Source organism: Hyaena hyaena, unplaced genomic scaffold (assembly GCF_003009895.1).
Source record: "Hyaena hyaena isolate Hyena2069 unplaced genomic scaffold, ASM300989v1 scaffold_0, whole genome shotgun sequence".
Classification (NCBI taxonomy): Eukaryota; Metazoa; Chordata; class Mammalia; order Carnivora; family Hyaenidae; genus Hyaena; species Hyaena hyaena.
In genome coordinates, this window is record NW_024080632.1 from 3,359,397 (window position 1) to 3,387,356 (window position 27,960).

At 43.2% G+C, this 27,960-nt stretch overlaps 1 protein-coding gene and 1 non-coding gene across 3 annotated transcripts; both read left to right on the plus strand.

The window, feature by feature from the left end:
- Window positions 1-2,435: 2,435 nt before the first annotated feature.
- On the plus strand, window positions 2,436-27,729 carry ZCCHC8 (zinc finger CCHC-type containing 8). 2 transcript variants are annotated; one of them, XM_039238540.1, is made up of 14 exons: window positions 2,436-2,795; window positions 4,026-4,068; window positions 8,407-8,481; window positions 10,215-10,320; window positions 11,801-11,878; window positions 15,196-15,299; window positions 15,418-15,483; window positions 16,064-16,124; window positions 16,594-16,736; window positions 17,024-17,166; window positions 20,021-20,142; window positions 22,486-22,572; window positions 22,850-22,967; window positions 25,919-27,729. In XM_039238540.1, the coding sequence occupies exons 1-14, from the start codon at window positions 2,597-2,599 to the stop codon at window positions 26,701-26,703; spliced, it is 2,130 nt and encodes a 709-aa protein (XP_039094471.1). In that variant the 5' UTR covers window positions 2,436-2,596; the 3' UTR covers window positions 26,704-27,729. The 2 variants fall into 2 exon arrangements, with proteins under 2 accessions (XP_039094471.1, XP_039094391.1); XM_039238460.1 differs by having other exon boundaries at window positions 2,437-2,795; window positions 22,847-22,967.
- On the plus strand, window positions 9,096-9,230 carry LOC120223758. The gene has a single exon (XR_005526367.1). It is a non-coding gene; the product is annotated as a small nucleolar RNA SNORA9 (small nucleolar RNA).
- Window positions 27,730-27,960: the final 231 nt, after the last annotated feature.

Below are 27,960 nucleotides of genomic sequence, written 5' to 3' on the forward strand. Positions count from 1 at the left end.
CCTCAGTTAAGTGTCCGACTTCAGCTCAGGTGATCTCACAGTTTCTGGGTTCAAGTCCCACGTCAGGCTCTGTGCTAACAACTCAGAGCCTGGAGCCTGTTTCAGATTCTGTCTCCCTCTCTCTCATGCTCTGTCTCTCAAATATGAATAACATTAAAAAATCTTTAAGAGACATATAATTTCCATTGGACCCACTCCTAGTGCTCTCACTCTAGCCATTCAGCAATTTCTGTAGTCTCATCCGCAGTCCTGGCCCTTGGAATGTCTCAAGGCTCATTGACTCCTCACTGTATTCTTCCTTATGCAATGTCATCCTTTACTGCAGTTATATTTACTGTCTTTGAAAATGTGGACCAGCCAAATGTTAACCTCTAATTTGGATTTTTTTCTTGGAGCTTTACTCAAAGATTCAGCTGCTCTTCCTCTGGGGCTCAAATTTTATCTACAGTACATCAAAGTGTAACCAAAATGCTTGAAAAATGTCCTTCACCAATCCAGTTGCTTCTTAAAGGCCTCTGAGGATAAAACTGCCTCAAGGTACCACATACCTTCCCTCTTTGCTATCCAACCTAGTCTGCATCCATTGCTATCTCAAATGATCATTTATTCAACCAGTTTCATAAGTCAATCCTGAGAAATATTCATGACCCCTATTCTCTCATTCCCTGTATCCAACCTTTCAATTACTTCTGTTGCTTTAATTTTATTTTCTAAATATTTTCTACTTCTGGGGCACCTGGGTAGCTCAGTTGGTTAAGCATCTGACTTGGTTTTTTAACTGAGGTCATGAACTCACGATTTGTGAGTTCAAGCCCCACATCTGGCTCTGTGCTGACTATGTGAAGCCTGCTTGTGATTCTCTCTCTCTGCCCTGCTGATTCTCTCTCTCTCAAAATAAAAATAACATTTTCTACTTTTAAGCATAAATTCACCACTATCAATCTATCGACTAGACTCGGTATTTTACTTTTGCTGGATCTTCAATCCTTTTTCTACCATGTAATCCAGACCATTTTATCAAAATGAAAATTTGCAGGGTGGCTGGGTGGCTCCGTAAGTTAAGCATCCAACTTTGGCTCAGGTCATGATCTTAGGCTCCGTGAGTGTGAGCTCGGCATCAGGCTTTCTACTTTGACCATGGATCCTGGCTCTCTCTGCCCCTTCACCATTCACTCTCTATGAAAAATAAACATTAAAAAAAATTTTTAATGAAAATTTGCAGGTCACAAACACACCACTTGTTTAAAATGTTGAAATGACTTCCCAGTTTTAGGAGTGGAGAGAGGATCCCTAACTTGGTCTGTAAGTACTGGCTTAATGTACTAGTCTCATCTTGCTCCATTCTTTTCATTTCACATGTGATTTCTTCCAAGGAGGATGATTTTAAATCCATCCGCCATAATCTCGCCATCAGTTCTGCCCTCCTAAAGAGACTGAGTTCAAACCTCAATTGCTCAGTTAGTTCACTGATTACCACAGATTCTGTCAAAGTAAATCATTACATATCTATAACTTCCTGGGTTTTTATTTCACATATTTTTTAAAAACGATGAACACTCACCAACATCCACCTCAGTTCAAAAGAGTGGGTCCATTTAGGGTTACTTTTTGCTTGTTTCTTTGGCTAGCCCGTAGAGGCTCCACCAGAGCAGGAACTTCTCTGTTTTACTCACTCTTCATCCTCAAGTTCTAGACCTGTGCCAAGTACGTTGAACGTGATAACAAATGTTATTGAAAGAATGAGTGATTTTACTAGAGAAACTACCGAAAGCCGCAATGGACTAAAAAGTCTAATGATTAGCTCGTTTTTCTTTTTTTTTTTTTTTTTTTAAAACATTTCTTTTTTTTTTTAAATATTTTTATTTATTTCTAGGAGAGAGAGAGAGAGAGACAGCGTGAGCAGGGGAGGGTCAGAGAGAGAGGGAGACACAGACTCTGAAACAGGCTCCAGGCTCCGAGCTGGCAGTCAGCACAGAGCCCGACGCGGGGCTCGAACCCACGAACCGCGAGATCATGACCCAAGCGAAAGTCGGACGCTTAACCGACTAAGCCACCCAGGCGCCCCGATTAGCTCGTTTTTCATGAAAAAGTGCAACAAGCCCAATATACTGAAGCAGTTTGTCCAAGATCACAAAGGAAATCTGTGGCAAAACTACAGAGTTCCTTCTTCTCTTGTTGCAATTTAGCACGCACACCAGAACCTGTGATAAAATATGCGTCGTGCTCTGATTTTTCAGCCTTAGGTGCATCACAGAGACAACATATATTAACACATTCTGACCTCGTCAAGCTTCCGGCACATTTAAAAAGGACCAATCCCCGTATGCAATGCAAACAATGAGTTAAGAGTCGCTTAGAAACCACATGTCCCAGCATGCCATGCTCCCGAGCAACCTCGGAAGTGACTCCCAGACGCCACTGCACTCTGGGAGTCGTAGTCTCTCGGGACGGGCCCGCCCCTTGTGCAGCTTCGCGGCCTGTGTTTGGAGAAAACCCTTAGCGCGGCCCGGAGCCCTAGTGAGCGGTGCCGCCCTACAACCTTCGGCCCCCGCCTGGCGGCCGGCTCCGCCTCTTCTCGAATCTTTCACAGCCTAAGATGGCGGCGGAGGTGGATTTTGGCGACCTAGAGCTGTTCGAGGCGTTTGACCACCCAGAGGAATCGATTCCGAAGCCCGTTCACACCCGCTTCAAGGATGACGACGGCGACGAGGAGGACGAGAATGGGGTCGGCGACTCGGAGCTGCGGGAGCGGCTTCGGCAGTGTGAGGAGACCATCGAGCAGCTCCGCGCCGAGAATATCCTTCCCGCTCGCTGGGCCCGGTCCCCGGCGTGCGGTGGGCGGCGTGCCCCGGAGGCGCGGGCGGAAATTCCAGGGGGGCCAGAATTCCGAATAATCCCTCGCCCCGCAGGCGGGCGGGGAGCCGCGGAGGTCCCGGCGCAAACCTCTTCTATTCTGGGCACCTTGTCCTGGACTGCGCTCGCTCCTCCCGGCCCCCCGACGCTGGAGCTGGTTTTTAGGGCTTTTTTCAGACTGCTAGATTATAGACTGGCCACCACTTCCCTCCTCCTCTCTAAAGTCATTATCCGATTTTATTCTTTGCAGCCAAGCTTAAGTTCATGCAGTCGGGCTGTAGTTATAGATCGGGATATAGTCGGATACTCAGCCCTTAGCCTAGATCTGTTTTGTGGAGCCGGGCAGAAGCTATAGGTCCTCGGATCTGTAGAGTTGGGGGTGTAAGGATTTGAGACATGCACGGAGACATAGTTAATTTCCCGGTTAAGATTGCGAATTCGTTTTAAAGCTCTACGACTTTTCCGTGGTGAAGGTGCGTTGCAAAGGTCTGGGGAAAACGCGCCAAGTAAGTTTCCGTTTGGCTTAGTTACGAGACTAACCACAGCTTTTCTGGCGAGTTTTGTTAGGATGTTTATTTATATTCTTAGAGGTGGGTGGTTGTTGTTGTTTTTTAACTATATGCAGATGACTTCAGTTCGTATAGTTTTCCGTTTAAAATGAAACCCTGAAAGCGGTTGGTAAATCGTTTTTCAGGTCTGATTTTTTCTTCCTGATGCCTTTTCCCTTTACATTTTAATATGTAAAACTTCGAAATGCAGAGAAATTGAAAGGACTGTCCTGTGAAGATCCATAGTTTCCATCCTAGATTCTGCCCTCGTTGACAGTTTTACTGTATTTGGCGCCTATCATGCTCTTTCATAAGTGAATTGCTGTTTAACTTTTGATGGGGTACGTTGTTTGAATAACATTTTTGGTGGTCAGTCGCTTTTGAACTCTATGACCTTATCTTCGGATATCCATGTTGGAAGACATGAAAAAACTATTTTTATGTTTAGGTTTAAATGCCTATCCCTGCAGCTGAACAGGAGCTCTGTTAAGTGTGTCAATCTCGAGATATTTACGGGTCTTTAAACATTAATAACATTCTGACACCAGAAGTGAAAGTGAGTAGTTGAATTTTATGTTTATGATGCTGTTTGATGAGGGCTTATATTCCTTAACAAGTAATAACATCAGGAACTTAAAAGAAAATTGAACATTCTGACCCGACCGAGGTATGAGATATTGCAGTTACACTATCGTTGTCTTTTATTTTTTATCCTGTTATTAATATTTAGCTGTAATTTCTTTGTAAAAAGAATACTTAGGATTTTCGTATTTTATTTGTTCAGCATACTCTGAAGAAATCATTAATGATCCTTTATTTATTTATTTAAGTTTACTTTTTTTTTTAAATTTTTTAATGCTTTATTTATTTCTGAGAGAGAGACAGCGTGAGCAAGGGAGGGTCAGAGAGAGAGGGAGACACAAAATCTGAAGCAGGCTCCAGGCTCTGAGTTGTCAGCAGAGCCCAGCACCGGCCTCTAACCCCTCCACTGGGAGATCAAGACCTGAGCTGAAGAGTCTCACAACTGCATTAAATTTAATTTATTTGTTATTTTACGGGGGAGGTTAGCTAGATTTCTTGCAGTGATCATTTCATAACATATTCAAATATTGAGTCATTTTGTTGTATACATGAATAACTTTCTTTTTTTAAGATTTGGATTTTTTTTTTTTTTGAGTGAGAGAGAGTAGGTGCAAGTAATCGGGCAGAGAGAGAGAGAAGTGGAACTTACATTTTACCTGCAGTGGGACTCCAGCTCATCCCAAACTGGGGCTTGTGCTCAACTAAGGTGGGGCTTGAGCTTACCAGATGTGGGACTCGAACTCATGAACTGTGAGCCTAAGTCAGATTCTTAATCACTGAGTCACCCAGGCACCCACCTGAATAACTTTTCAGCTGATTTAGTGGGTAAAAATATTTGTGAAACACATCTAGAAAATTTTGGCTTCATGTTCAGAACAAACAGGTTTGCAGCCTAGCTGTTTTTATTCCACAAACATTTCTGGAAATCAGAATTAAGATTACAGTATTACTCTAGCTGAAGATTTATTTATGCAGTTAAAGTATGTTCATAAATAGAAATGATGCAAGATTTCATTTTAGAAAGAGAAATAAGTATGCTTTTGAGGAAAGGACAGTGAGTAGATTTGCTTTCAGACATCTGATTTAACAGATAGAAAATTAAATACTGGTGTCTCTAATAAAAATTTATCAGGTCAGTAAATCTAAATATTTGTTTAAGTACAGATTTATCATGGGGAATGGTGTCAAGTTCTCACATTTGGGGTGCCTTGATGCAGTGGTACATGCACTTTTTTGTCTCTGGTACTAGTTGAACTAACCGGCTACTTTGGTGACTAAAGGTTTAAAATTTCAGAATTTAGATGTATTTTGGAAACCTCCCAGTGCCCTACCTTTCTTCCTCTATTTGAGCACACTTTGTGGATCTAAACTCTCTTTTGCTTAGATATTAAATGTATTGACTATCACTGGGATTCCTCGAAAATCATAATTTAAAAAAAATATTTAAGTTTATTTATTATGAGAGAAAGAGCACTAGTGGGGTAGGGGCAGAGAGAGGAAAGAGAATTCCAAGCACACTCCCACTGTCAACGCAGAGCCCGATACAGGACTCAGACTCACAAATTGGGAGATCGTGACAGTTGAGATCAAGAGTTGGATGTTTAACCGAGTGAGCCACCCAGGTGCCCCGAAAATCATAATGTTTCAAAAAAAATTTTTAATGTTTTATTTATTTCTGAGAGAGAGCATGAGCAGGGGAGGGTCAGAGAGAGAGGGAGACACAGAATCTGAAACAAGCTCCAGGCTCCGAGCTGTCAGCACAGAGTCCCGTGTGGGGCTCAAACTCACGGACCACAAGATCATGACCTGAGCTGAAGTTGGACGCTTAACCAGCAGAGCCACACAGGTGCCCCTAATGTTTATTTGTTTCTGAGAGAGGGTGTGCATGAGTGGGGAGAGGCAGAGAGAGAAGGGGTACAGAGGATCTGAAGCAGGCTCCCTGCTGGCTGCAGAGAGCCCAGTGTGGGGCTTGAACTCACAAGCTGTGAGATCAGGACCTGAGCTGAAGTCAGACACAACAAACTGAGCTGCCCAGGTACCCAGTTTTTTTTAATATTCAAGGATAGGTAATCACACTTTCCATAGAGTTGATAATTTAAACAAATATCCATTACAAAAAATCATCATAGGCTTTGCCAATACATGAGGCAATCATTCGTATCCTAAAAAAAGGAATAAATTTAAACATTTCTTTTAAAATTTTTTGCTTTTCCTGTTGTCGAACTGATAAAGCATGCTACATAAAACTTAGAAAAAAAAAAGAAACAAAATTACTTAAATAAATTTTATACCCCAAGTCTCTTGGCTTAATTCTTATTTTTGGAACTGTTGTGATCAGAAGTTTCCTTTTTGTCCAGTAAACATTAATTTTTGCTTTATATTAATGAAAAATTTCAGATGTATGGAAAATGAACAGTACTTACATTTTCCTCACTTAGATTCAACAGTTAATATTTTGCCATATTTCCTTCTTGCATATACACATTGTACTCTAAATATTTCAACATGTAACTTTTTAGAAACAAGACTTTTTCATTAACTGGTATGGTTTTCTTTTTTTCTTTTTTTTTTAAATTTTTTTAAAATAATGAAAAAAATTTTTTAGGGTTTTATTTATTTCTGAGAGAGAGCGAGAGTGAGCAGGGAGGGTCAGAGAGAGAGAGGGACACAGAATCTGAAGCAGGCTCCAGGCTCTGAGCTGTTAGCACAGAGCCCGACGCGGGGCTTGAACCCACAAACTGTAAGATCATGACCTGGTCGAAATCTGATGCTCAACCGACTGAGCCACCCAGGTGTCCCTGGTATGATTTTCTTTTCTTTTTTTTGAAGTATTTTTATTTATTTCTGAGAGAGAGAGAGAGAGACAGCGTGAACAGGGGAGGGTCAGAGAGAGAGGGAGACACAGAATCTGAAGCAGGCTCCAGGCTCTGAGCTAGCTGTCAGCACAGAGCCCGACACGGGGCTCGAACCCACGAACCGTGAGATCATGACCTGAGCCGAAGTCGGACGCTTAGCTGACTGAGCCACCCAGGTACCCCCCTGGTATGATTTTCTTAATAACACTCCTAGCTCAGTCCATATTCAGATTTCCCCAACTGAATGTCTTTATAGCTGATTGTGCAATTTGGACTCCAGTCAAGGAGTCGTGCAGTTGTGTGTGGTTTTTATTTTTAATTCATTTTTTAAAAAATTTCTTCACATTTATTTATTATTAAGAAACAGAGAGACAGAGCATGAGCAGGGGAGGGGCAGAGAGAGACACACACAGAATCCAAAGCAGGCTCCAGGCTCTGAGCTGTCAACACAGAGCCGGATGCGGGGCTCGAACCCACAAACTGCGAGATCATGACCGGAGCTGAAGTCGGACGCTCAACTGACTGAGCCACCCATGTGCCCCGTGTATGGTTTTTAAAACATCACATATATTTTTAAAAAGTTTGTACAAATTCAAACAAACTTCTGAACTTCTTCATATTTTACTTTTGTTTCTTGATTTGATCAATTCCAAATATAGAATTATTTATTTTACATTGCTGTAGAGGTAAAGGAAAAGGAGGCAAGTGGGAAGAGGAGAAATCTGAGACTCCACTCTTCAGGTTACAGCCAGGATATGGGATATTGTGCATCGTGCAGGTTTTAGAGCCACAGCCACATTCTCTCTCTCTCTCTCTCCCTCTTTTTTCCTAGTAGTTGAAAATCAAATCCAGGGACACTATACTTTTTACATCTCTGCTTTAGACTCTGGGATTCAGAATAGTGGAATGTGCCCTGCCCTCCAGGCAGCTGAAGTATTTCCTTTTCTTGTATATTTCTAAGCTAAATTCGCTGATACTTTTAGAAATATATTCTTGTAACCTGCTGATTTATTCAGACCCTCCCTTCTTCCAGGTTATAAAGAAATTATCCAGTAGATAAAGAAATGTTTTTGGTTGAAAACTGAAAGATTAACTGTAGTTTTTTAATTTTTTGTGAAATGTTTAAGAAACTTTAAGATTTATTTTATTCTTGGAGAGAGAGTGAGAGCAGAAGCAGGGGAAGGTCAGAGAAAGAAAATCTCAAGCAGGCTCCACACTCAGCGCAGAGCCCTACATGGGGCTCAGTCCCACAACCCTGGGATCATGACCTGAGTTGAAATCAAGAGTGACCATCTGTCAACCAACTGAGCCACCCAGGTGCTCCCCCACTTTTTTTTTTTTATAAATATGTAAGGAGTACCTCTATGTAAAACCATTAAAATAGGTAAGATTTGATGCAAACTTGGATTTTTCTTGAGAAAACAAGAGTTCTTGGTGGTCCTTGATCTTATTTGTAAAATATTCTATGATCTTTGGTACTTAAGAATTACAAAAGTTATGTGTTTATATATACATGTATGAGTTTTACTTTAATATCTTCTAAGACTATGTTTTAATTTCTATTTTAGTGGAATATTGGTGAACGATACTAAGTTAGATGGACCTTTATTACAGATTCTATTTATGAACAATGTTATTTCAAAGTAAGTGATTTTCCTTTTTCTACATATAATGAGTTAATGTGTTATGAAACATCTTCTATAATTATGCTGTATTTATTTGTACTTATTCCATTCCATTTTACTTAAATTTTGGGGAATTGTGAATTTTTTTTTTTTTTGAGAGAGAGGATGCAAGTAAGTGAGGAGCAGAGAGAAAGAATCCCACTCAGGCTCTGCATCATCAGCACGGAGCTCTAAGCTGCACTCCAGCTCGCCCCATGCAGGGCTCGAACTCATAAACCGGGAGACCATGACCTCAACTGACTGAGCCGCCCAGGCTCTCCTAGGGAATCGTGATTAAGAGCAAGAACATTAGAGTCTATAAACCTCAATTTGAATCTGGGCCCAGGTCACAACCCTGTCTGCGTATCAGTTTCCTGGCTGGAAAACAGATACGAGTAGTTCCCACTTCTTAGGTAGCTAAGTGAGTACCTGTAAGAGCCCAATAGCCTCTAATAAAAACAACAACTGGTACCACAGCAGTAAGTAATATTAGTCTTTTCTCCCCCAGAATCTGGTAACTGTTGGCTCTCTTCAAAGCTTACCCACATAATTTTGTGTTTGTGTGAATGTGTAAAAGAGAGAGAATTAGACCTTTGCAAGCCTTCTGGCATGCTTGGGTCAAGGGTGACTCAGTGCATTCCTGCGGTGCTTACTAGAATGTTCTGCAGTGTTTGGAGGCTTTGCCCCATCCCTTCCGCAGAGCATGGTCATAGACATTTCAGACAGTCGTTTGCCCCTCTCCTGAGTCACTGAATATTGTTCTCTTACTTGCGAGGCAAGGAAAAGAAGGTAACTGCATATGTAGAGTGTTAGCCGTGTGGCAGGCCCATCGCCTCCTTTATCTCTGCCCTGGTAGCACGTGCTGCTCTGAAGGGTGGGGACACAGGATGGTGACTGTGGCAATAGCAAGGTGCTGGACACAGCTGGTGGCAAGCACTGTCATCACCATTGGATTTGAATCAGCGTCCGCTCTAGCTCACGGAAGTCTCATTTATGCACAATATAGCTGCCATTTTACCTGCAGAGATCTCCGAGTGTCAGAGCTAAAGAGACCTAAAAGATCAAGTCTGGTGGAAGGGCAGGTTGGGTGGGTTCCGTGGGCACCTCCTGAACCTAGCGCTGACACATATTTGATGAACGTGATCCGTGACCTGGAAACCTGGGGAAAGTAGACCTCAGTAGTTTTTCTACTTCATTTTGCGTTTCTGTTGCATTTTGGTGTTTCTTCCAGTTTAACATTTTTATAGTATTTCCTTATGTGTCATAGGGAGTCTCTGGGAGGAAGACGGGAAGAATGTATTGGCTGTCTTTGCATTGCAGAAAAGGTGGCGAGGGCAGAGACCAGGAAGGAAGCCCTTCATTATGTAGCCCCTCTACCTCTTTTGGATTTTGAACCATGTTTTATGTAGATTATGTATTCAAAATTTAAATATGTAAAATTTATAAATAAAAATCCATCTATCCTCAGCACAGATACTTGCCACTGTTACATGCCAAACAGTGCCTTAGGTTACCATAATCATTATGTTAGCTCGGCAACAATGTATATATTTTTCTGAGGAATAGGTTCTTGACTGTTACAGTCAGTGATTTGATAAACCTCTGAAAATCAAGTTAACTGCATTTACTCCTGACATCCTCTAATAATGGGTAAGATTTCAGTCTGTTCTATGTTTCACTCTGGGTTCTGACTGTTGTGTCCTCTCATGCAGGCAATACCATCAAGAAATAGAGGAATTTGTGTCAAATTTAGTAAAAAGATTTGAGGAACAGCAGAAAACTGATGTGGAAAAGACCTCCTTTAATCTTTTGCCCCAGGTATTTCAAACATCAGAGACTTTACAGGTTATGCTTTTCACTGCCATCTGTTAGGCCCCGGGGATCCTCTTTTATCAAAATGAAATGAAAATGATTAAGTGCAACCACTGTGTCCTACACCTGAAACTAATATGCCATTGTATGTCACCTCCACTTAAAAGAAGAAAAAACAGGGTGGTTAAAACTGTTCACCTCCCATCCTTCAGCTGGGCTTCCTTCACTGATCTGACCGGTGCAGCCACAGAAAGTCCTTTGTATTGTGGCTCCTTTTCTCGGCGAAGTCCTATTCAGACCTGGCCACACTCAAAATCAGTCTTTTATCCCCCCATTGCTTCACTTGGACACATGGTTTGGGGCAGAAAATTTATTTTATTTTATTTTTTTAATGTTTTTTATTTATTTCTAGGAGAGAGAGAGAGAGAGACAGTATGAGCAGGGGAGGGTCAGAGAGAGAGGGAGTCACAGACTGAAACAGGCTCCAGGCTCTGAGCTGGCAGTCAGCACAGAGCCCGACGCGGGGCTCGAACTGCGAGATCATGACCTAAGTGAAAGTCGGACGCTTAACCGACTAAGCCACCCAGGTGCCCCCAGAAAATTAATTTTAAAGCAGAAAAAAAAAATCTGTATTTCTGGAGCTTATAAAAGATGAATTCTTCTTCTCTAAAACCAACAGGTTTACATGCTATCCTACTTTTCCCCTTTGCTGGTTGGAAAAAGCCGGTAGCATGCCCAAAGAATCAGAAATTTCACTATGTGAATATTAGAGCGTGAATTTTTATTTTGAAAAATCAGAATTATGATTTTTGGGCTTTTTTTTTTTTTTTTAATTTAAGGTAAGTAGAGTCTGTCAGATAAGGATTGTTAGCTGTGTATCCTGAGAAGTTAGGGAACCGTGTTCTGAGTAATTAAATTTTTATCACCGTAAGCTTTTACGTCTCTTAGACAGTTTTTAAAGATTCAAAAAACAAAATACATTTAACACTAAACACCATACCGAATATTACTTGAGTTTTGAATCAAGGAGCACGGCAGAGTTTTGTAGTGGTGTGGGGTCTGTGAGAGTTCTATCATCAGTATTGACCACTAATGTAAAATCGTAAACGTTTTAATCTTTCTGGTTATCTGATATTAAGATAGTCTACTTTGTCGGTTTCAGCATTGAGAGTTTAAATATTTGTTCAATTTAATACATGAATTAATACTCAGTAACACGGAAGTCAGAGTGTACGGAAATGCTTCAGAAGGTTCTGTCTTTTGTATCTTTTATAATTTTTAAATTCTCCTGCTTGTGAAATTTATCTCGCAAACGTCTCTAGCTTCCAAATTTACCCTGATTGTGACAGTGATGAATTCAGAACTTTATATACCTTAGTGGTATGTACTAGAAAATAAAGGGAGGTGTTTAAGTTTCTAATATTTGAAATTTGTGGAGTAATTAAAAATTGGTGACCTCCTGTAAGTGTGTTTTCCTTTGCCTTAGCCATCTAGTGTTATGCTACAAGAAGACCATAAAGTGGAAGAATCCGGTGCCATTAAAAACAACAAGGAAGCTTTTAGTGTAAGTTTGGACATTTTAGTTTTGAATCCTGCAGATACGTGTTTCCTATCCTGTGTCCTTTGGGTGGCATTGAAATGATAAGGTGGCATAGCCATGTGTCATCAGATGATCACCATCCTTTCATGAAATTGGTTACAAACAACAGTTTAGGCTTCAGCCTCTAACTAGTATGGTTTGCTTTCTAGTAACTACTGCACACGTAATAGGCAGACATTGAAGGACTTTATTTTTGTCCCGACGAATCTTTTCCTTGGGTGCATTTTCATAAACGCAGATGACAGTCTGGAGCGCGTGCTTGTTGCACGTACAGATGGGGAAGGATAAGGAATTTTACAGATGGCAGGTTGGAGATTAAAAATGTTGACAAACTCAAATGGTAGGTGAAAACTAGAAGCGTAACAGGGGTGAGCCTTCCCTCAGGCCTGTCGGTTCCTCTGCAGAAGTCAGCTGTGTCAGTGCAGTGGAGCGGTGTGATTTTGCAGCCTCGTTCTTTTCTTCAGCAGATGATGTGGTCCTGGATCCTGTCCAGGGCAGACTAGTTTTCATGTGTGGAGAGTGACGTGCCCATGAACCCACCACAGCCTTAAGGACCTGGGCTGCTAGGACGGTGATGAGCCCACAGCGTTACTGCAGGATATTGACAGGATAGCGTGTCTCTGCAGATGTGGCCGAGGCGTCACGTTAGATCACTCCCTGCGGGGCCCCACCAGGGCCAGTGACTGCCCGGACCACAGGGGCAGGCACAGTGCGACTCCGCCGTCGGTGCAGACTGCTGTCAGAGACGTGAGAATGAAGTGGTAGGCCTCATTTTAAAAAAGCAAATTCCACATGACTGAGAGAGGTCAAAGACCGAGATGCCGTCAGGGTGCTCTAACGAAAGAATTTGAACTACGTAACTTTCCATGTCCCTTCTAACTCTAGGGTTCCGGGCCACAGAGTGGTACCTGCCTCAAATGTGGGGACTGTTGTGTATTATTAATTTTGTCCTTTAACAAATACTGATAAACATCAAAAGCTCCCTTGTCAGGGACCCTTCTGGGTTCCAGAGACAGCAACGAAAATAAAAGGACAAAGTCTGCTCTCATTGAATTAATTCTAGCGGGAGAGGCAGTGCTCTGAGGAAAATAAATGAGGGTAAGGAGTTCGAGGCTAACTATGGGGCATTTGGTTTGTATGGTGAGTAGATAGTGACAGCCTCTCTGAGCCGAGACCTGAAGAAATAGAGGGAGTGAGCTATCGGGCAGTGAGGGGTATCCCAGACTCCAGACGGTAGGAACGGTGTGGAAAGCCCTGGAGCAGAAGCAGACACTGACATGTTGCTCACTATTTACCGAGTACTGTTCTAAGCTCATTACAGATACTGCTCATGAAGGTACTATTAGTATTCTCATTTCACAGAGGAAGAAAGAGATGTGGAGAGCTGAGTAACTTGCCCTGGGTCCCTTAGCTAGTAAGTGACAAAGCCAGGGTTTGAACCCAGGCCTTCTGTTTCTGGAGCAGAAGATGGAAATCTTGCCTCAAAAGCGATAGTAAGGACTTTGGGTGTTACTCTGAGTGAGAGGAGAAGTCACTGGAGGATTTTAAGAAATGTGACATGGTGCGACTTGAATTTTTAAAAGAGCTGGCTTCTCTGTGGAGAACAGTGTGTAACTCTGCCGGTTACGTGTGGAAGCTAGAAACCGGTTAGGAAGTGAGTGTTGATCTCAGGTGAGAGAAGAAGGCAGGTCGGTCTAGAGGACCAGGGCTGGACGTGAGCGGTGGTTAGAAGCTGGATCTGCCTGGAAAGGAGAACTGATCAAATGTGTTGACGAACTGGATGTGTGGAAGGCAAAAGTGAGAGAGTCATCAGAATGACGGTCTGAGCAGCTGGAGGGAGGTCCTTGCCTTCCCTGTGACAGGAAAACTGGCCAGAGGCACAGCTTTGGAGGGGAATGGGAATCCGGTTAAGCTTTAAATACGTGAGTTTGCATGTCCTAGACACCTGTCAGTTGGCAACTGGAATATACAGGTTTAGAGCTGAGGCAGAACTGGGTATTTGAGGGCATTCCATATACTTGTACTTCATACCATGGGCCTGGTGGACAAATCGCCTCGGGAGTGCAGGTAGAGAGGGGGACTGGACCGAGTCTCACAGGACACGGAGAAATGAGAAGGATTGGTCAGCAGGGTAGAAGGAACACTGAAAGAAGGGTGTCCTGGAAGCCAGAAGAAGTGACTGTCCTGTGTCACTTGTGGCTGACAGAGCTGAAGACTGAGCCGTCCACTGAGTTTGGCTGCATGGTGATCATCAGGGAGCTTAGCACCACGAAGGGGATGGAAGCCTTCCCAGATGGAAGCCTCTCCCAAGAGAGAATGGCAGGACCATCTGAGGAAAAAAGTGGGGGACTGGTTTAGATTAAAAGATTAAATCGACAACATCTAAATGCAACATGTGAATCTTAAATCCTCGCTTGGAAAATAAAAGCCTAGAAAAGGCATTTTGGGGACAGTTGGGAAAATGGAGTATAGAATGGACACAGATGATACTAAGTTATTTAAACTGTCTTAGGTGTAGCAGTGGTATTGTGGCTTGTAGGCCAATGTTCTTGTCTTCAGAAGACCCGTCCTGAAGTGCTTAGGGATGAAGTGTCACAAAAATAGTCTGTCGCTGGTTATGTATGGAAGCTGGGAGCCAGTTAGGAAATTACCATATTAATCTCAGGCGGGAGAAGATAATGGCTTAGACTAAGGTGAGGGTGGTAGCTTACCCCCTCCCACTGGCTCAGTAAAAAGTAAGTGTGTGTGTGCGTGTGTGTGTGTGTGTGTGTGTGTGTGCGCACGTGCCTGCGTGCAGGTAAGGTATCAACAGTTATTGAATCTAGGAGAGTAAATATCTGGGTGTTCGCTGTACCGTTTTTCCAACTTTTCTGTATGAATTCTCCCCCCACCAGAATTAGAGGGAAAAGAAAAGAGTGAGCGGGAGGGGAAGGAAATAGTAAATACTTTACTGAATTGTCTTGCTGCCAAGGGAAGCAAAGAGACGGGTAATTGGAGGAAACATGAAAGTTTTTATTTCCGAAGTCTGAGGAGAGTGCAGCTGATGGTCACGATCTCCTGGAGAGGGAAACTCTGTGACCTAGGAGACGCACGGGCATTTTAAAGAGAGAGCTTTTTACTTAACGCCTCCAAATCTGGCTCCTTTAACCAGGGAGTTGATTATGACTTCTAATCATTTCCTCCAAAATTAAAGCGTTAAAACAATTAATCATAGTCTTACATTATTTAATGTCTTTTTTTTTCTGCTTAAATAGCAATATTTTTTGACTTGTTTTCTGCAGGTTGTAGGAAGTGTCCTGTATTTTACTAATTTTTGCCTTGATAAATTGGGGCAACCGCTTCTAAATGAAAACCCTCAGCTTACCGAAGGATGGGAAATACCTAAGTATCCTACATAGTGAATGAAGATCTTTTATGCATCTTGCCATTAAGTTCACCTTTAAAAAAAAAATGACCAAATTTTGCAGACTATGATAACTATTCCTTAATAAAACTCACTAAAGGTACCAGCAAGTCTTCAGCCACATTGTTTCTCTAGAAGGGCAAGAAATACAAGTAAAGGCAAAAAGGTTTGTGTGGGGAGTTGTTTTTGTTTCCTTCTTCTTTTTAAAGCTTTTTTAACCAAAACCTTTTAGCTTGAAAAATTAATATTCTTTATTGCTGGCTTACTATAAAGAAGTTACAGATTGAGCTAGAGTTTTGATATTTAGACGTATTAAGTGTTTAAGTCAGTCATCTGTTTATTGGAACTCATTGGCTCACGCCTGATATGCTGGGGTGGGTGGAAAGTTTCATTGTTGCTGTCGGGTCAGTTGCTGTCTTATAACCATCCGCCCCTTCCCGAGCTACCTAAATGAGACGTAATCTGTTTGCCTCGCTTCTTCCGTTATCAGTCACTGACAAAACCCAGAGGTGACAGGTTAGTCGGGAACACAAGGGTTCTTGGTTACAAGACCTGGATAGAAGTACTATTTGTTTAAACCACTGAGTACGGGAAGTGAACGTGTACTCACTGTTGCAGATAATCATAATCTGTGATCTGCGTGCTTGCTTGTCTCTCTGAGACCCTGTGCTGTCATAAAGAATTGTATTGATTTGCTTGTATGTCTTCATTTACATGATGCAAATCTTTGTTTTTTGACCAAATAGGCCAAAGCCTCACTGTTTCAATTGTGGTTCTGAAGAACATCAAATGAAAGATTGCCCAATGGTAAATTTTTCTCCTATAAAAAAAAAAATCTTTGAATTAGAGCTTTCTAATGTTTTCAACACGTTTCTGGCATTGTGTGAGATGAAGAAACTTGCTGTGGTAACTTTCTTTTGGTCCTTGACTTTGAAGCTTTTCAGATTTGTGCTTAAAGTTTAAGACCTTGGATTTTAAAAAAAATAATAAGAACTTATTACAGTATTCTGTATTTGAGATGAACGAAATATGAGAGTTAAGTTTTAGAGTTTATTCTCAAAACTTGATTTTAGGTTAAGATAATAGTGAGGTGATAAGAAATTAAAGTGACTGCCTCTCTTCCTGGCTTATCTTTCTGATATCTCCACTTGCTCGTTCCGTATTAAAACTGGAAAAATCTGAGTGCTTGACCTGAAACAGAGCGCTTGGTTTTATTTGAATCCCGAAGTACTTCTAAAATGCTCGTTCCCGTTTTTCTCATCCGCGTGTGCCCCAGCCGCGGAACGCCGCTCGGATAAGCGAGAAGCGAAGAGCGTATCTGGACGCCTGCAGCGAGACGAGCAGCCAGACTTTTCAGCAGCGGTACCACGCGGAAGAGGTGGAGGAGAGATTTGGGAGGTTCAAGCCCGGAGTCATCAGGTACCGCTGTCGTTTTGGCGGAGAATGTCATTTCGACTCCACCGGCATTTGGAATGTTCCGTGTCTCCGGAGGGTGATGGTCGGTGGGCAGCGCGCAGACGCTGCGACTCCGTTCGCTCAGAAACTTCCACTGCCGTCTCAGCCGTGTCTCTGTTAAGCCTGTGTGGCTTCTGTGTCACCATGTGGCGCCTGAGACACAGAATCGTTTTAACGCCTCAGGGACGGTGGGTGTTTTAATCCAAACAAGAATACAGGAGCTTTTTTCTTCCTCTTTTGTTTTCCCGTAGTGAGGAACTTCAGGACGCGCTGGGCGTGACCGACAAGAGCCTTCCGCCTTTTATATATCGAATGCGCCAGCTGGGGTACCCGCCAGGGTGGCTCAAGGAGGCCGAGCTGGAGGGCTCCGGGCTCGCGCTCTATGACGGGAAAGGTATAGCGTGTGAGGTTAGATGAGTCGGCCTCAGTGTTACCGTGTGTGTGTGTGTGTGTGTGTGTGTGTGTGTGTGTGTGTGTGTGTGTGATGAAAGAATTATAGTAATACCTGATGGGAATGGCTGGCTTGTTCAGTGTGTGCTGAGTGAACTAAAAAATATCACGATGGTGTTCCCTTTGTTTTGTAAGGAAGGAACTAAAACCTCATCGAGAATTATCAGCTGGCTATCTGGACCTGCTCAGTGACTGTGCAGGCCCAAGAATCATCTCTCCACCTGGTCCTCATAAGCTCTTGCTTGGCTCAGAAGTGGTAACAGAAATCTGTTCATCAGTGAATGCCAGGAGACCTAAAACACAGGATACATAAATCCTCTCATAATCTAAAATCCCTCTCGTAGGTGTCTACTCTAGATGAATATTCACACCTTTTCACAAGTAAAATATGTGTATGTGTTTTTGTAGCATCGACTATGATAATGAAAAATTGAAACCAACATTAAGACCCTAAAGAAGAATGGCTAACTAAACCATTGTAGATCTGGGCTGGGGAATCCCTGCAGTAGTTAAGGAGTGAATGGAGAGCAATTGTGTGAGCTGACATGATGAAATCTCTGTGCAATACTGATTTCTGACCACCTTACCTATGATGTCGTTCACCTTACATTAAAAAAAAGAATTCCACATGGATGAAACAGTGCTCTCTGTTTTTTCTGAGGACTGATTTACATAAAAAGTATTTTTTTAATGTTTATTTTTGAGAGAGAGTCAGAGTGTGAGTGGAGGAGGGGTAGAGAGAGAGGGAGACACAAAATGTAAAACAGGCTCCAGACTGAGCTGCCAGCAAAGAGTTTGATGTGGGGCTCGAATCCACGAACCATGAGATCATGACCTGAACCAAAGTTGGTCACTTAACCAACTGAGCCATCTAGGCTCCCTGAAAGTATTTTTTTTTTTTAATGTTTATTTTTGAGAGAGAGAGAGCATGAGCAGGTAGGGGTGGGGGGAGAGAGGATCCATAGCAGGCTGCTCACTGACAGCAGAGAACCTGATGTGGGGCTCAAACTCACAAACTGTGAGATCATGACCTGAGCCAAAGTTGGACGCTTAACTGACTGAGCCACCCAGACTTCCCCCCAATTAGATTTTAGATTCAGATTCATTGAAGCCTTTCCCGACCACCTTAAGTATATCTATCATTGTCCTGCCAGTCTTTATCACTGGACCCTGTCTGTTTCTTTCATGTCCTGTACATTTATTTCTCTGTTCTATTTCCCTATTTCTATTTCCCCAGCTAGACAGTAAGGTTTGTAATTGCTAAAACCATTCCTGTTTTATTCACCAGTACATCCCCTAGCATGTAGCACGGTGCCTGCAATATGGTCAATGTTAAATAAATACTTTTTTAAAAAGTTTTCACCAATACAACAGACTCAGCAGTGGTGATTTCCCCCGAGAAGGAAAGAGGATTGGTCTTGAGATTGTAGTTTATCTCTAATGCTCTAAATCTTTTAAAAATGAAAACGTTTCTGTGTATTACTTTATTTTTTTTAATGTTTTATTTATTTCTAGGAGAGAGAGAGAGACAGCGTGAGCAGGGGAGGGTCAGAGAGAGAGGAAGGTACAGAATCCGAAACAGGCTCCAGGCTCTGAGCTAGCTGTCAGCACAGAGCCCGACGCGGGGCTCGAACCCACGAACTGTGAGATCATGACCTGAGCTGAAGTCAGATGCTTAACCGACTGAGCCACCCACGGGCCCCTCTGTATTACTTAGATATTTAAAAATATTTTAAAAAATTCACCAAGCTGCTCCTTTTCAATTAGTGCCAAAGAGGTATATAGGACAGCCCTTTTTAACATATCCCCAGGGGCGCCTGGGTGGCTTAGTCCGTTAAGCGTCCGACTTTCACTTAGGTCATGATCTCGCGGTTCGTGGGTTCGAGCCCTGCATCGGGCTCTGTACTGACTGCCAGCTCAGAGCCTGGAGCCTGTTTCAGTCTGTGACTCCCTCTCTCTCTGACCCTCCCCTGCTCATGCTGTCTCTCTCTCTCTTTCTCTCTCTCCTAGAAATAAATAAAAACATTAAAAAATATATATATATCCCCAGGTCACGCAGACATTCAGGTTTTCTGTAGGTGCTTGCATTTCTCTTGTTTTCTCTTTTTTAGTTCGATTAGAGATTCTTTGGATAAAAGTTGTAGATGATTGAAGTCTTTTAAGTGTCTTTCATCTGGCTCAGCCACCCTAAGTCTGTTTTAATCTATAGATACCCTTCCTTGTTTTTAACAAAACCAGATTTTGTCCTTTCGGGTTTTCAAGCTTTTGGTGATGCATCCCCGTGATGTGTTATTTTAGGTGTAATAAACAACCACATGATATACTTCATAGTTTTCAAAATAATAAAGTGGTTCCCATGTATCCTTCTGTCACCTGTACTGTGATTTTGTGAAGTGGTACGTACCTCTTCAGGTTGTGGTGAAGGTTAACAGTTAATACTTAGAAGCCATTTAAAACACTCTGTGGGACATAGTAAGACTGTATAAGTTTGTTTATTAAATAAAGACATTGGAATTGAGCATCGAGCAAGTCGTCAGGTCAGTGCAAACTAGACTTCTAAGCACCCCTGGAAGAACCCAGGTTTCCAAGATTTTCAGTATTGTCAAAGTATTCTGTCCACATTGTTTAAAAGTTCTAATCTAATGATTCAGAAAATTGTGACTGAAGCCATTCTCAGAATAATTATTCTCAGAATAATTCTGTTGCCTCGAATAGAATACTTTCCTGGTATACTTCCTGTCTGGGGAGGGATCTTTATTGGCATCTAGCAGTATTAACCCTCTGATGGTCTCTTACAGATGTTGCTGATGGGGAAACAGAAGCTGGAGAAACACAACAGAATAAAAGTGTCACTTACGATCTCTCGAAATTGGTAAACTATCCAGGTTTTAATATATCTACTCCCAGAGGAATTCCAGATGTAAGTATCCTGTGTTTTTGTTCTTCTGGCATATGACATTATTATTATAAGGATTGTTCAGAACATTAGTTTATGTAGCAGTTACTGTGATGTAAAGAACTAAATGTGTTACTTGTTAGCTATGTGACTTCCTTTGTGTTGACTAGAATCTTAAGTGATACCTTGTGTTCATTTAAAAAAATTTTCAGATTCATGCCCTACGAAAAGGAGCTAGAAATGATTAGATTCTATAAATCTAAAACTCTTCTAAAATTAAAAGATTATGTTTTAAAAACATGGGATGGTTTTGAGGCAGTATTCTAAGTTCTTAGGAATTATTTGGAAAGTAAATTTCTGCCTTTAATAAATTTAAGTTAACATAACTCCTTTTCCATGCTGTAACTCCTTTTCTGCTTTTTCCTCTTTAAAGTAAAATTTCTCATTCTATAGGAGAATGGTTTCTACATTTAGTCTTTTCCAACTTTCATCTTATGTTTCAAGACTCAACAATGACCTGTTGTGATAGTGGTGGCACTTTTTTTTTTTTTTTTTTTAAGTTTATTTAATTTGAGAGAGAGCGTGCGCATGTGCATGCCCAAGCCGGGGAGGGGCAGAGGGAGAAGGAGAGCGAGAAGCCCAAACGGGCTCCGTATTGTTAGGGCAGAGCCTGACACGGGGCTCGAGCTCCCATGAACCATGAGATCATGACCTGGGCCAAAGTCAGGTGCATAACCGACTGAGCCACCCAGGCACCTGGTGTGGCGGTGCATAAAAAAATGCATTCTAGGTGTTCTCAGGAATTGGGAGGCAAAGAAACCAAAGGTCTGAACTTGGAGTCTAGTGAACAGATATGAGGACAAGTGTGTAATTAAGAGCTAAACTGCGTGGCACAAACCATCAGTGCCTTTGGAAATGGTCCCAGTACCAGCCGACCTCAGAGTCCTCTGGGGAGTGCTCCATAGAAATACACTTTTTTAAAAAAATTTCTTTTTTTATTATTATTATTATATTTTTTAAGTTTATTTATTTATCTTGAAAGAGCGAGAAAGAGAATCCCAAGCAGGCTCTGCACCAGCAGCAGTGAACCTGATATGGGGCTCAAACTCACAAACTGCAAGATCATGAACTGAGCCAAGACCAAGAGTCAGACATTTAACCAACTGAACTACCAAGGCACCCCTTTTTAAGTTTGTTTATTTTTGAGGGGGAGAGGGCCAGAAAGAGAGAGGGAGTCTGATGTGGGGCTCGAACCAGTGAACCTAAGAGGGGACCTGAGCCAAAGAAGTTGTATGCTCAACTGACACCCACCCAGGCACACCCTTTTTTTTTGTTTTGTTTTGTTTTAATTTTAGAGAGAGGGGGTGTGAGCTAGGGAAAGGGATAGAGAGAGGGCGGGTGTGAGCTAGGGAAAGGGATAGAGAGAGGGCGAGGGAGTCTTAAGCAGGCTCCATACTCTGCACAGAGCCCAACACAGGGCTTGATTCTACAACCCGGGGATCATGACCTGAGCTGAAATCGAGTCAGTCGTTCAACTGACTGAGCCACCCAGGCACCCAAGAAATGCACATTCTTGAGTCCCACCCTTAGACTTAACTGACTTGACCTCTGGAATCTGGAGGTTTGATAAGAGCCCAAAGTGATTCTTGTAGAGAACAGCTGTTGCAGGTGCTCTTAGAGCTGAGAGAGGAAGTGATGTTGAATGTAAAAGATGAGTGCTGGGGATGGAAAAGGAAAGAACAGAAGCTAGAAAGTGGTAGGAGAGGGGAGTCTTGAGGGGCCCTGTCAGCTGGGCTAGTACATGCAGGGTCGGGGAGAGGGAGGCAGGAAAAGAGTCTGCTAGTCACTGCCTGCAGCTTCTGCTTGTCTTAGGTAGAGCCTTTTTGGGCCACGTGATTTTGTCAAGTGAGCTTTTAGTGTTCAGTTCTAATCATTTAAAAAAATTTTTTTTATTAATGTTTTTTATTTCTGAGACAGAGAGAGAGAGAGAGAGAGACAGCGTGAGCAGGGGAGGGTCAGAGAGAAAGAGGAAGATATAGAATCCGAAATAGGCTCCAGGCTCTAGGCTCTGAGCTAGCTGTCAGCACAGAGCCTGACGCAGGGCTCGAACCCACTAACTGTGAGATCATGACCTGAGCCGAAGTTGGACACTCAACTGACTGAGCCCCCCAGGCGCCCCACAGTTCTGATCATTTTGCAGGCAGGGTTGGTTGGATGTTTGGGGTTTTTATTTCTCCTTCAGTGTACCGTCATTTTCATTAATGCCCCAGAAAAGGAAATGTAATTTGAGATCTCTGTTTTATAGAATCTCCAAGTATGATGTTTTCCAAATAGGGGCTTGTTTTTTCCTTCTTTTTTCATCATTAGGAATGGAGAATGTTTGGGTCCATACCCATGCAGGCGTGTCAGCAGAAGGAGGTGTTCGCCAATTTCCTTACTTCTAACTTCCAAGCGGTAAATAGCTTCTCTGGGTGAGGTTGATAAAAATTGATTGCCTTTTGTTTGTGGGATTTTATCACTCAGTAGCATCTTCCTGCTCTCTGGCTCTGCATTGAAAGTACTCTGTGCGTTCTGTTCTGTTCTGTTCTGATGCGTCCAAAGGAAAAGGGCGGCTACATTCACCATTTACCTGCACTTAGCTCCAGATTGGTTTTCTGCGGGGTGGAAGGGAAGGCTTGGACTCTTCTTTGTCTACCCCATTAACTTGTGCGTGGCTGGGCCCCTCCAGCAGCCGAGTATGAGGTCTGGCAGCAAGAGGTCTTCGTCCCAGTCCAGCCCAAGCAGTCCAAAGAAGCAGAGGAAGGAGAGCAGTTCAGCAGCCTCCCCCGCAGACATGGAGCTCGACTCAGGTGGGTTTCCTCCTGTGGTCTTGATCTCACTGAGAAGGTGGAGGGAATGTGCACGCTCCTGAGTTCCAGGAGGAAAGCCGGGCAGCTTATGAGCACTAATGAAATGCTTTGATTCTATACTTGGAGATGAGAGCGACACCCCCTCATACCGATAAAAGGTATGGTGGGAGACAGCTTGGTGTGAGGGCCAAGCGGGCCAGTTAATGGAGTTCCTGAGTCAGGAGATCCTCCGCTCTGGGGCAGAGGTGAGCCAGGCTTTCCCAGTGATTCCTCCCGTTCTTCTGACCCCCCCCGGAAAGTCACCCTCCTTCCTGTCCTGGAAACGCACAGTGGAGCAAACACCTTGCCCTCTGGTTTCCTCTGGCTTTTTATTCCCTTAACCCTGCGGGCTTAGCCATGGAAGCTGGGGCCGAGCAGGACTGTGATAGTCCTTCTCAGCAAGTCAGTAGACGCCCCCTAGAGCTGTCCACGCTTCCTTTGGGCTTCCCCTTGGGACTGCTGGGGAGTAGTTTAGGTTTTGCCCCCAGAAAGCTCTGGGATGAATCAGAACTTTATGTTAATTTGATAAACTCCAAACTACTCTGAATCCCAGACTGAAAACTCACTCCTTGCTCTGCTTCCCATCCCAAATTGTACCCAGCTACTTCAGTCCTTAACAGCTGGCAGATGTGTTGAGGTGAGGTGAAATGGCAACGTTAAGATAAAATAAATGTTGGGACGTTTGGGTGGCTTAGTCTGTTAAGTATCTGACTCTTGGTTTCGGCTCAGGTCATGAGCTCACGGTTCATGTACTGGAGCTCTGTACTGGGCTCTGCAATGTCAGCGCAGAGCCTGTTTGAGATTCTCTCACTCTCTCTCTCTCTCTCTCTCTCTCTTTCTCCCCCTCCCTCTCCTCCCCCCCTTTCTCTGCCCCTCCTGCACACTTACGAACCCTTTTTCTGTCTCAGAATAAATAAACTTTTATTTATTTATTTATTTTTAATGTTTTATTTATTTTTAGGAGAGAGAGAGAGAGAGAGACAGCGTGAGCAGGGAAGGGTCAGAGAGAGAGGGAGTCACAGACTGAAACAGGCTCCAGGCTCTGAGCTGGCAGTCAGCACAGAGCCCGACGTGGGGCTCGAACCCACGAACCGCGAGATCATGACCTAAGCGAAAGTCGGACGCTTAACCGACTAAGCCACCCAGGCACCCCGGAATAAATAAACTTTTAAAAAAGGAAAAAGAAGATAAAATGAATGTAGATACCCTAATAATAAGATACTATTAATATAAATTGCCCTGATATGATTGTAAGGGATTTACCTTTCTTATTTCCAAATTCCCAGGGAGAATTGAAAGGTCACAGATTAAATCCCCTTAAAATCCAAAATCAAAGCCCCCAAACTATATTACCAGATTTTTTACTCGGCTTAGTCTCAGCCTTAGGAGTTCTTGACGCCATAGTAGAGTTCACACGCCAGGCTTTTGGTACCTACAGCCTGACAACAGCATCCATTCTCAGTTCTTTATTTTGCCTGACACAGTGCTCAGTCTCACAAATCATGAGATCATGACCTGAGCTGAAATCCAAAAGTCCAGTGCTTAACTGATTGAGCCACCCAGGCTCTACCCACCCTTTTTTTTTTTTAAATATATTTTTTGAATTTGCCTAATTTTTAAAACCTATACTGTTTTGGATACCTCTACTAGACCCTGAGGGTAGGAAGATTCATGAGACACAACTGCTGCCCTGAGTTTCCACTTGGGCATGCAGAGCTATAAACGCCATTTTAATATAAACACGGTGGCCTGTGATGACCCATACTGAGCCCCAGAGCTGGTTACAGGATGTAATAGTGTCGGAGGGGACAAACCACGCAGCCGTGCTGGATGAGGTGGTAGAGCCCTGAGCAAGAAGGACTTTGAGCTGCATCTGGAGGGATAAATTCAGGGACTTACCGTGGAGATGAGCAGGGTTAGGGCATCTGAGTCCGTGGGAGATGCAGATGCAGACGCGTGAGACATCACAGCACACTGGTTCCAAATCAGAGTGACACCTGGGGTTTCAGCCCTGCAGAAGAAATGACATGGGGCGAGCACGCAAATGTGTGGTCATGGAGGCCTTATGAGGCTCAGAGGAGACCAGCCTTTGTCCTGATGGGAAGCACTGAAGGTTTCTAATGAGGTGGGAAGGTCAGTGGTCCCAGACGCACGCTTCACAGAGATAATAGTTTGGAGAATGGATATTAGGAGGAGGGGTCCAAAGCACAGATGACGCCAGAATTCCTGAAATAATGTCTTGGCCATGACAGTCTGCAGGAGAGAGTAGGTCCCCGGGAGCCAAGGATTGGGGGTGGGGTGCAGAGAGAGAGGAGGGGCTCTCCAGTGATTAGCAGGTTCTGGTTAAGAGACTTCAATCAGATACCACTGGTGGTACCATTAGTGAGAAGAGCACAAAGGAGCGGAGTTCAGATTTGAGGGAAAGGTCGGATCTGTCGCGTCTGGGCCATATAGTGGTGATGACCAGGGACCCACGAGCTACAGGAACCCACAGTTGAGGCGGGCAGTCTGGACTAGACGTGCAGAAATAAGCCAGAGTGCGCCCCACCCTGTTTCCTCAGTTTGGGCTCCTGCAGCCCCGCCAGCCTGCATTTCCAGCCACTGTCCCACCACGCTTTTCCGTGAGCCCCATTCTGCGGTCCCCACAGACAGCCTGGGGATCACTCTCCACCTCCGTGCCTTCGCTGCTGTTCCCTCACTCTGAAACCCAGCACACGGCAAACAGGTGGATTTCCCGGTGCCAGCAGAGCCTGGCACTCCCTGCGGGTGTTCTTTTCAGGTGCTGATGATTCAGGCGGGTCCAGGGCATCCCCTCTCCAGCCAGTGATCTTTGGCCATTGACTCTCTGGGCGCACCTGAGTTCAAAACCAAATGCTGTGACAACTTGAAGTATCACAACTTTTTTCTTTCAGATGCGGAGGTCCCACACGTCTCTCCAAGCGGCGAAGCATTTCAGTTTCAGCCACCACTGCCCCCTGGCACTCCCCCTCCTCTGCCCCAGGGGACTCCGCCGCCCATCTTCACCCCTCCGCTCCCCAAGGGCACCCCACCGCTGACTCCCAGCGACTCCCCCCAGGCCAGAACAGCGTCGGTAGCTATGGATGAGGACTCCCTGACTCTGGAAGAACTCGAAGAACAGCAGAGGCGGATATGGGCCGCCCTTGAGCAGGCCGAGAGTGTGAACAGTGATTCCGATATTCCTGTTGACACACCTTTAACTGGGAACTCGGTTGCCTCTTCGCCTTGTCCAAATGAGCTAGACCTCCCCGTCCTGGAGGGAAAAACCTCTGAAAAGCAGATGCCTGAAGAGCCTGAGTTACCAGACACTTGTACACGGAAATTGGAAGTTGAACGTTCTCTGAGCCCAGACTCTGAGCCGACATTGCTTTGTCAGAAGGAAAAGGAAGAGTCTACTCAGATAGACTCTAAAGATGACGCCCTTCTTGATAATGGCGGCATTGTGTCAAACTGTGACTTGAGTAACGGAGGCAGTCAGAAGCTCCTTCATGTGGACACCAGTCCCTCAATAGCCGCTAAAACTCATAGTCCTGTACCTGACATGAGCAAGTTTGCAACTGGAATAACGCCATTCGAATTTGAGAATATGGCAGAATCTACTGGAATGTACCTCAGGATAAGAAGCTTGTTAAAGAACTCTCCCCGAAACCAGCAGAAAAACAAAAAGGCTTCTGAGTAACTGCTTGACGTAGCGCCAGGAGCTGTTTACTTGTCTGTGACTGTGTTCTGTTCGTTGGCACCAAACGGAGATAAGTTGTTTTCCTCTTCGTCCCTCCCATGTTTAAGAATCTATCCAAGGCTTAACTGTGGCCTTAAGTCAGGCCTGTTTTAAACAACAGAAAGACTGGACTTGCTGGCTCACTATATTTTATTCTTATCGCTAAAAACTTACGGGGACGGGATGTAAGTACGAGCTGGTTTAGAGATAGTTTGTTAAGGTTTATACTACTTTTGGGTTGTGAGTGTCTGTCAGGAGTGATGGTTTTTATCTGTCTTTTGTACATTGTTTTCCCTTTCTACATTTTGCTAATTATTCTGTATATAAGTTTAATAGATCACTTTTTAAAAGAAAAAAATTCTAACCATTTTAAATTCATATTTCAACTCTGACAACCAAATGAGAAAAATCAGGGATGAGCAGCTTTATCCCATTTGGGGTATTTTTGTAAGTGATTTACACACATCAATTTTAATAACACTTTTACTTTTTTTGTAACATCATTCTTCATATAAGTTTGCTATACAGGTGCGTTCATCTTTGTGTACAAAGGTTTAATAAATTAGCTTTCATATATACATAATCTAAGACTTTGAATACAAAAAAAGTGATTCACAGTGTACCCAACCGTGTAAGTTTGGAGGTAAATTATGTGGTTGCAAAAATTTGTGGTAGCAAAGAAAATCTAGGAAAATGCAAGTTTGAGTGTTTTCAGTGTTATTTCAGCCTTAACTATAGAGACAGCAAAATCTTTTAAAGTACTTCTTTTGGGGGAAAAAAAGAGGGCAGCTAGCCTTTGTACAAAAATAACTTTCTAAATTTAAACCTTAAGATAATTAATGGGTAAAAATAAAAAGTAGACATAAATTGCTTTTAATTGTCAGATATATAAGAAGGAGATGAACTATGTTTATTTTGTATTTAAATGGAATGCCATCACATTGTTACATTCGCATCCCTGAAAATAAACATGTAGCTGATCTTGAACTTTTAGTCTCAGGTAGTGTGATCTTGCTCTCAGGCCAGCAGAGGGAGCCAACGACGGTCATTCCAGACCATTCCAAATTTCCTTTTCATTTTGAGGACTTGAATAGCCAAATTTACTCTTCTGTAAAGAATAAAGGGAAAGACTGTCATATGAAAGGGGCAGTTTATTTCCAAGGCCCTCACAGAATGTGCTAGAGATTGAGTAAAATGTTAAATTCGTCTTGGCTTTTT